This window comes from Nestor notabilis, unplaced genomic scaffold (genome assembly GCF_000696875.1).
Source record: "Nestor notabilis isolate BGI_N333 unplaced genomic scaffold, ASM69687v1 scaffold32709, whole genome shotgun sequence".
NCBI classification, from domain to species: domain Eukaryota; kingdom Metazoa; phylum Chordata; class Aves; order Psittaciformes; family Psittacidae; genus Nestor; species Nestor notabilis.
Window position 1 is genome coordinate 1 of NW_009943787.1, and position 9,587 is coordinate 9,587.

At 39.6% G+C, this 9,587-nt stretch overlaps 1 protein-coding gene across 1 annotated transcript in view; it reads left to right on the forward strand.

Annotated features, from left to right (window-relative positions):
- Positions 1 to 3,924: 3,924 nt before the first annotated feature.
- Positions 3,925 to 9,587, forward strand: part of RIPK1 (receptor (TNFRSF)-interacting serine-threonine kinase 1) — a 17,514-nt gene continuing 11,851 nt past the window's right edge. The window contains exons 1-5 of the mRNA XM_010022094.1: positions 3,925 to 4,076; positions 5,673 to 5,826; positions 6,260 to 6,397; positions 8,113 to 8,341; positions 9,182 to 9,331. Coding sequence (XP_010020396.1) covers positions 3,925 to 4,076; positions 5,673 to 5,826; positions 6,260 to 6,397; positions 8,113 to 8,341; positions 9,182 to 9,331 — 823 coding nt within the window. The remainder of the gene's footprint in view (positions 4,077 to 5,672; positions 5,827 to 6,259; positions 6,398 to 8,112; positions 8,342 to 9,181; positions 9,332 to 9,587) is intronic.

Consider the following 9,587-nt stretch of genomic DNA (forward strand, 5'->3'; position numbering starts at 1 on the left):
GGGCGGGGAAAGGTGGGGGCGGGAAGGTGCTGTGCCGTTCGCCTTCTGCCTAAAGCAGAGCCTCTCTCGTGTTTCCGCGTTTGCCTTGGCCTCTCCTCGCGTTCCCACGGGATCCGTTCTGTAACCTGCTGCAGATCTGACATCGGTGCCTTTTTTCCCCCCGTTTCCAAAAGTAGAAAGAAAAACCAACAAACCCACACCCCTCAGTGAAAAGATGCAGCAGATGAAAAACCTGAGAGGAAGGGAAAGGTTTAGGCTGAGTCGGTGAGAGTTACAGCAACAGAGTTGAGATGCACTAAGCCTTTTGAAACATCTTCTCTGCATGCAGTATTTTTGTCCTTTCCCTTCTATTAAGTTCCTGTTACCCTTACCGGCCATACCAGCTTTGGTTCCTGTTTGTTATTCCCTTCAGTTCCTGACTGATAACTAAGTGACCGCGAGTTCTGGTGCTTGAAAACTTGTTCACTTTCTCCAATTATACCGTGTAACACCTCTCAAGGACTTCTGTGCTGTGTCATTAGACCAAAAGGGCTGTAATTACTGCGTGATCTTTTTTATATGATCGTGCTAACGTGCTCAGCAATCCTCCTTAACCGTGCGGCCAAGACAAGATCTGCAGCTGATCAGTAACAAATCGTTACAACACAGCAAACCGCTTATGAATGGTGCTGGGGTGCAGTGCGACGTAATGACCAGGTCATGATTCTGTGCCCTTTGGGGGTTAGAGAAAAGATCATAACTGCAATGTTAAAAATACCACAAACCCACTTAATATGGTTTTATCCCTCTCTACAGAAAATCCAAACATGTTAATTGGCAAAAATCCATCTCTTCTAGCAGCCATATTCTCATAATACATGTTGGCACTTGTTAAGTATTAACTCACACTAATACAGATGTTCTGAACACTATATTAAAAAATGGTTTATAATCAATCAAATGTATAGATTAGAGCAACACCATGGAACACAAAGCCTTAGAAATAAGGTTAGGCTAAACCAAAATTTCTTAATTACAAGAACCATTCTGTATCTTCGGTTCTCTTAACAACAGGTATGTAATGTCTACACTGGTGTATCCTGAGTACTTGAGGATACATTTGAATTACCATGTATCTCAATAAAGAGCAGTAAGCTTAGAACGAACATGAGCCTTTGAGCTTCCCTCCTCGATTTCTTTATCACCTCACAATTCTAGGCAGTGTCAGCCAACACCTTACCCTAAGTAGTATACCAAAATAAGTAGTCTTTCCTTGAAAAGCTGGCTAGAGACTGCTGTCCTGTGATACCCAGCAACAAAAAACTTCAGGTTTGAAATAAGTCTTAAGATCAAAGAGTACTACTCTACCTCACTACCCAATGATGAAAAAAGAAGTGGCATCCTAATAGTAGAGCATGCCCAAGGAGGAGGGTTCCATCCCACCTTATGAGAAAATTCCTTCTGTTGAATGTTACCCAACTCATTTCAGCAGATGTCTTTTGATTTCAGAAGTTATTGCTGCTTCTGAATTTCCAAGCCTTCTGATTACAGTGATTACATGGTGTTTGGTAGGAACAAGGTCCTATATTGCAGTTTGAGGGATGGCTGGGTTTTGTCATGTTATGTGGTATTGAACAGCAACCCCAGGCTATCAATAGTTTTAATGCCACTTTAGAGATTCAGCATTCGAAAAACACACATCTAATTTGCATTCACAGCAAAAGCATGTGCAATTCTTACTACCTAGATGCATAATTACTGTTAGCATGAAAAAACATAGATATGTGACTTTGAACCAATTATTGAAAGGGAGACACCAGACAAAGCAGTAAGATGTTATCTAAAGCCTCACAACTGTGTTCACGCCTTTGTACCTCTGGCACCCACCCCATCCACACAACAGTCAGTAGCACCACCCCAAGAAAGCCAAGCAAGGTAGAGAACCATCAGCAGAAACTTCCAGAGAGACAAAGAGTTCACCAGCAAGAGCAGCAGTAAGTGTTCTTGGCATTACCATGAGTCATTTTGCTGCACGGCTGTAAAGGAACTTAAAGAAAAAAAAAAGAAAAAAAAAAAAAAAAAAAAAAAAAACCCAACACACAAGAAAACCTAACAAAACAAAAAAAACCCACCAAACCCACAAGCAAAACACAAAAGTCTCCTCTCCTGTTACAACTACTGGGCACAACAGAGCTTACCTTCTTACTAAACGAATGCAGCCATGTCCTCACTCCTGTGCTCATAATGCAGGTTAGCACTCCAGCAAAACAAAATCTGCCTCCTTTCAAAGCCAAGAAAGCCAAAAAAGAAAACTCTGAAGAGAGCATGTTCACTATCTAGGCAACAACAGCTCATAGGGTATATATACACTTAGAAGAGGAAGCTCTTGTATTCTCTCTTCTACAGACACAACCTTTTTTGTTTATTTTAATTAAGTTTACTATCTCCTATTTTGGCTTGTCAGTATTGAATTGAGGAGACAATTCCCAAATCTGCCCATAAACATCTCCCTTCCTGCAGACACCTACTTTCTATAGATACTTTCTCTGCCTCCTCAGTTCACACACTCCAGAAAGAGGCTGTGGTAATCAGGCTGCAGCTGATGTTGATAACAACATTAAGCAACCCTTTTAACTAGAGACTTGATGATGCAGGTGCACAGTAGTTTACAGGAATTAGCAGTCACCTGTTGGTTTGAAAAAATTGGGAATCCCTTTGCCACACTATTTACAGCACTTAATTACCAAAGTAAGCCAAATCCACTGTTGCTGGTAGTGGCACTTTGAGATTGCGCCTTTCTCCCAGCTTTGTGTAACTGTGTCATAGTCATCCAAGAGGAATGGAAATTGGGCAGCCCTGCTGGTCTCTTGGATTTTGACTTTTCTCAGCAAACTCTTTCCTTATCTGATGTCAGGTGCTCAAGGTAAAAGTTCAGTGGGGAAATAAAACCAGAGCTTGTGGTTTGCACCTGTGCTAGGAAGGCAGCTTGCTGCTATGTGCCAAAGGTACCAGCTGTCTAGCCTTCTTTTAAGGTTTTTCCTTCTGAGAGACATGTTAGGCAAGAGAGCACCACAGCTTTATCAAAGGCTTAAAATTATTCTGGCATCCACTGGGTTTTACATGTCTACCCATTTCATAGGCTCCCACAAGCTCTCTTTTTCTCTTGGTGCACTTAGGAGTTAATACAAGCCTTCACAACTTCTTTGTTCCTCTTCTTTTTGAAACACAGGGGAGAAGTTGCCTTATATCCCACCACAGTCCTTCCTAGTGCTTGTCTCCTTAGATTTAGACAGCTGTGAAAGTAAGTTTCCCATATATGCTGTGTTCCTTGTTTCACGTTCAGGAGAAACCTTTTGTTTCTCTGTTTTAAACCTTCAAGCAAACCTTTAGAGCTGTGTTTGAAAAGATGTGTAAGAAGTAGCTTAGAGTTATACTGGGCACCTCACAGGCCCATGTTCAAGCAATTTAGAAAATGAGATAACTATCAGACTCATGACACTTCCTGCCTTTGGGACAATAGCCTTTGATTTTTCTGGGTTTCAGTTTTTGCAACTGTGATGTGTAGTGACAGTAGTGATTTGCTATGTATTATGTGGATAAAACCTGTTTATTAACAGCACTTTGAGATCCTCAGGTAAAGAAATGTTTTTACATTGATTTAATATAACTGTAATGAGGTGACAGGATAAATCTTTGTGATCCTAAGGTCTGATCCTGTGAGAGCCGCAGCATCTTTGGTTTCAAACTGAGGCCCTTTGTTCATAAGGGTCACCGGAGTATATATTTGTATGTAGGTGTATAAGTCCCGTGCCTTACACAGGCACGTAGTTAGTGGAACAGCTAAATGCTTGATAATGACACTTCTTTTTCATCCTTTATACTACAGGTCCAGAAGCACTAAATACTTGATTTTGTTTTAATACCTAAGCCACAAAGACTGCAAATATGTCTCTGGAAGACATCCGTATGAGCACCCAGGATTTGCTTGAAAAAGGAAAATTAGATGCTGGAGGATTTGGAACAATTTCTTTATGCCATCACAAGAAATATGGAGACGTAGTATTAAAAAAAGTATATACAGGACCCCAGCGCACTGAGTGAGTTACAGATCTTAGTTCTGATTTGTATCTTTCAGTTTCTTTAAGGAATCCTCCAAACTCATTGGTGAGAAATCTAAATAAAATGTAATAATTTCAGATCTTTGGATTCTGGAGATGCTGTATGTGAGGAAAATACTCTTAAGAGAACACTAGCAAATTCTTGCAAATATTCCTTTTTTCTCTCACAAGCTAACTTTTTAAGTTTGACTCTTTGTTTCAGTGAGGTTCCCCTTTTCTGTTGCAAGGTTAGCACTACTATGAGTTGTTAAGAATCGAGGGACTCTTGCATACCTAAGGTAATGCAGGAACTTGGTGGGTGCATGATATTTTCAAGCTTGCAAGATCAGTTTTCAATATAGTTGTCCAACTGTAGATGTCCACTAAGAACAAAACATACATAAGAGCAATCAGCAGGATTCCAACCCCCCATGTATAATACCAGGAATGTAACTCTCTCCCTTGAGAAAAAGCAGAGTGAGCCACAACCTCTGCTTTAATTCAAGGATTGAATTAGCTCTCAATTTCAGTGGATTCAGGTCCCATCGCAGCTCTACTACCTCACAGCAGTAACACTCCTAAAGCTTTCCTATGAGTCATCCACTAGAGAGAGACAAAACCCCATAGAATCGAGTAGGTTGGAAAAGACCTTTAAGACCATCAAGTCCAACCGTTATGTTCTACTTGTTTGGGCTTGTTTTTTTTCTTTTTTCCCAGCAGAAAGCTTGCAGACTGCAGTGATAGTTTGGGATGAACACAGTTAAAACATACAAGCCTGCCAGCTTTATTTTGGGGTTTGTGTGTTTCTTTCTCACTACACAGGCTCATAAGTTTATTATTCCTTAAAGTATTGAACCAAAAATCTAAAGCAAATTTATAACTGAGCCTAATGCAGACAAACCAATCACTTTCTTCTCTAGTACTACAGAGAAACAGAGAGGGAGAAAGCATTAGCAAGCAACATAGTCTCAAGATTTTCTTAGATCTTTTTGCCTGATGACAAAAACAAAAGCATTCATAAAAATACTACCCCTTCTTCTATGTATTATAATGGGTACCATCCTTCTTAACACCCTTAGCTCTGTATCTGTGACTATCGATGGGTTGTACTGGAGCCCAGATAAAGAGTTGGGCTTAAAATTCATTCTAAGCCAGTAATTGTTAGTAAATGTTATGATCCAGTATGTGGATGGATCCTCCATAATAAATCCGTTTTGAATATGAACAGGAATACCAGCCCTTTGGGCCCTGTACAAGAGGTAGTGGAGTGATTTGATGCTCTTCTCCAAAGACTTTCAGCCCTGATCTGATCCCACCCCAGTTCAGGATGCTTATTTACTTTCTGAAAAGCAGGCCTTAAGATCAGGCTGAGCAGACAGTCTCTGTGCAAGGCATTTGAGCAGACACTTAGAGAATATAACCTGACATGAGCAAAGATGTATCAATTCAAAACTAGGGGAAGGTGTGGTTCATCTTACAGTGGATCTAGGGATGTTGACATTTATGGCCATTGTTTTCCTTATGAATCAACAGTATTTTCATCCCTGTGTTCTTTTTAGCCCGGCACCTAAGTTCAGCATCATTTCTGTTTTACAGTTATAATGCTTCTCTCCTTGAAGAAGGCAGGATTATGCACAGACTGCAGCATGAGCGTGTGGTAAAACTACTAGGTGTCATTATGGAAGATGGAAACTACTCACTTGTGATGGAGTATGTGAAACGGGAGAACATGATGAAAGTGCTACAGAAAGTGAGCAGTGAATTGCTTCATCCCTTGCTCTTCCTTAGGGTTGATAAGATACTTGAAAGGGACAGGATGTTGCTGCTATCTCCAGAGAATGGAGTCTTTAGATTCTCATTTTCCTTTCCGTATTAGAGCCAGTGGCAGCCCTGCCTTCTCTGGAGAACTGTGACTTTCCTGTGCATCACAAGAGAGCAGACCACAGTTATAGGTTCAAAGTTACAGGAGTGTGGAGAATTTGCTAAAGAAAACTGCTTCTGTAAATATGGAGTGACTCTAGAATTGTTTTAAATCTAGATTTAAGAAGGACCTTAGTTCTTTTTTACCATGGCTTGAGCAGAGGTTCTCTTGGGACTGAGAAAGAAACTTTTTTAAAGACTGTTTTTTAATTTGGTGGTTGTAATACCATGTTTTAATAGATAGTATTTGTTCTTTATTTTAGCTCTCACTGCCTGTGTCACTGAAAGGGCGTTTTGTGCTGGAGATTGTAGAAGGAATGCTTTATCTGCATGAGCAAGGCTTCATACACAAAGACCTAAAACCGGAAAACATCCTTGTGGACACAGACTTCCACATTAAGGTACTGGTTGGAATGTAAATGGAGAAAGCTGGTGATCTGGTTGGAAGAACCAAGTTTGACCACACTGGTTAGTTTTCCTGATTGGAAGATAAACTCCATTGTACTCTATCACTAAGAGAATATTATCAGTGGATCACTGAAGTATGGTGGCCTATACAATGTCTGAGATCTGCACAATCTTCCCACAACTGGGGGGCGGGGGGGTGAGAAAATCACTAATGGTATTAAAAAAATTTAATAATATTGTTGAGAATTAATGAACTACCAAAAAAAAAATACAGCTAGAAAGAAAAAACAAACCTCTATGCCTAGAGATTGAAACAAAATAGAATTTCTTATGGATCGGGTCTTTTGCTCTTTATTGCTGTAATTTCTTCTCCTGCCTTTACCTCCTCCTCTTTATACTTTTCCTTCTTTTGCCTATTACCTTTTCCTCTTTTGTCTCCCTCTTTTTTCCCTTAGTCATCATTTTTAAATGACAGCCAGCAGCTACAAAAAAAGCAGCAGGAGTCTACTTCAAAGAATGGTTTATAATCCTGTTCCAAAGCCCTTCTATTAACTTTACTGGGCTTCTGGATCAAGACACATAGATATAGAGCCTACTGCTGAATAAACCTGAGTAGAATTTGCAGCAGTCCTCATCAGATGTCCTGTCCCTGGTCAAGGTGAGTTGCTAAAAAAATCACCCCATTACAATTTGAAACTACAGAATAAGTTCCTGTGAAGAGCGCTCTATCATTTAATATTTCTCTCACATTAGTTAGTGAGAACTTGTTTTACAAGGTTAATATAGTAGCAAGTCCTAGTGCAGTACGAGCAGTGTGCAGATGAGAGATATAAACTGTATTTAAAAACAACCAAACAACACCCCCCCCCCCAAAAAATAACAAGCAAAAAATAAAAGCCAACCCAGCCCACCCAAACAAACACCAAACCATCATGATCTGCTTTAAATGTAAATTGGATGGGGTTTTTTGGTTTCAGCTTATATGGACAGGACCAAACTAGGCTATCATCACACTGCATGACAAAGTGAACTGGAGCCCAGGGTCAAATTCAGAATCAGATCAGACTTAAGGAGCTTGATCAGAAGTGTAATTTAAGGCAGTTGTTTTATGATCTATCTGCTTGAATGTGTCTAACATTGCCAATGTTTATAAAGGGAAACAGTTGTTCTAGGAAACTGCAAATGTGGGAAGATTTACATACTATCTTTCTCTATCACACTAGACCTCCTCTCACTTATAGACATGAACCTGCACTCCTGCTTCTTCAGCAGAATGTCACTTACATTTTCCTTTTCCTCTCAATATATCTCTTTCAAACTTAGCCCAAAGTTTCAGAAACTCAGAGGGACAATAAGCTAGTTATAGGCAATGAGAGAGAAAAGAAAAGCCAGTAGAAAGTGAGGCAAGGTGCCACCTCAGTATTTTTCACTTCGTTTTTCCTTACATTGTGCAGTCATTCCAAGTGGGTTAAATTAATAATGAAGGTTCAGCCTGATGGTTACCTATTGGCAGTGATACTTTATTTGGAATTAAAAAAAAAAAAAAAGCAAATAGTTTGTTTTCATTTCTTGTAGTTGCATTTTTTAGCAGTGTTTCATTTTTAGAGAAGTTATTACCAGCTATTCATTATCAAATTGAGCACTGCATGAAATACTTGTTTATCTCCTCCTCATCACGGCGCTAGCTCTGATGTGTCTCATTTTTCAGATTGCAGATTTCGGCATTGCATCCTGTAAGAGCTGGAGTCGCCTGACCCAAGAAGAGACTGGCCGACAGAAGCAAATCAACAGCGTTTGTCAGAACAATGCTGGGACTCTTTTCTATATGGCCCCAGAGCATTTAAGGAATGTTCACATAAAACCTGGAGAGAAATCAGATGTTTACAGCTTCGGCATAGTGATGTGGGCAATTTTTGCTAACAAAGAGCCATACGAATGTAAGTTGCTTCCAAAAGGATCCTATCATAAAATTAAGTTACAAATGTTAAGCATTTAAAGTTATAAAATTAAGATTAGCAGATTAAATCACCTATGCCTAAGAACAGTTCCTGTTCTTCACCTCATGGCCAGTAAGAGGCATTAGTTGCATCACTCCTGACTTTTAAGCATGGGCAAGAACATCTAAATTGAAATTATGGCACGAGCCCGATCTATACACATCCACATGGTGGGGTCATAAACCTGTACTCAGTGGCAGAAGCTAGATAAACCTCTCACAGGCCAAGATGGAATCTTCGATGTTACTTTTATTTTCTGAGGTGGACTAGTTACGCGTGGTTTTCCTTTTAACAGAACAGTCACATAGCCAGTTACTGCTTCTCAGCTGTGTGGCGCGAATTGCTCAACAGGCACTAATGTGCTCATATGGAACAATAGGAGCAAACTGTGAAATTCCAGAGTAAAATGTTTATAATTTTGAATGGATTTTTTGCTAAATAGCTAAACATTGCCTGTGTGGCCACTTTGTGTACCCAGTGCGAAGCATAACTGAGATACAGGTTCTATAGAGCTAAATCCATTACTCTACTCACACTGGGTGTGTCTTAGATATAAAAGTAAATCCATTAATCTTAAATTAAATCTCTAACCCATGGAAGTTAGGGCAGAGGATTCAAATTCATTAATATGAGAGTAGTAGCTGTAACTCAGACATCTTTGAAATCTTTTACATATCCACAAGCACACAGGGAACTGCTTCATTTTTTCTTTCTTTAGTATTTCTTTTACCCATGGAAAGGTAGCAAAACCCATGATCAGAATCTGATTTTATTTTTCAGATAGTATAAATTATTCTCAGATTTGTTTTGCCATCATGTATGGAAACAGGCCAGACATAGAGGAGATCAGTGGTCAGTGTCCAGAGGAGATTACTGACTTAATGAAAGAATGCTGGAAGCAAGAGTCAGAGAAACGGCCAACCTTTACAGGTAAGGCACTGCTTTAGGTTTCTTTTTGTTACTTGTCCATCAATAGTTTGTAATGCAGTAAAACAAACTTGAGTGTTTTCCTCTTAAAATACAAGTTTTTGCTTTGAAAATAGAAATATCAATTCACCAGTAAGGCATGCTTCCTGTACCCCAACTAAAGATGGATCTGGTCCAACATTTACAGATGCGAGAAATACTCGTGAGTGGATGGAGCTAAGACATTTTATACTTGCTGATAATTTGTCTTTAGCATAGT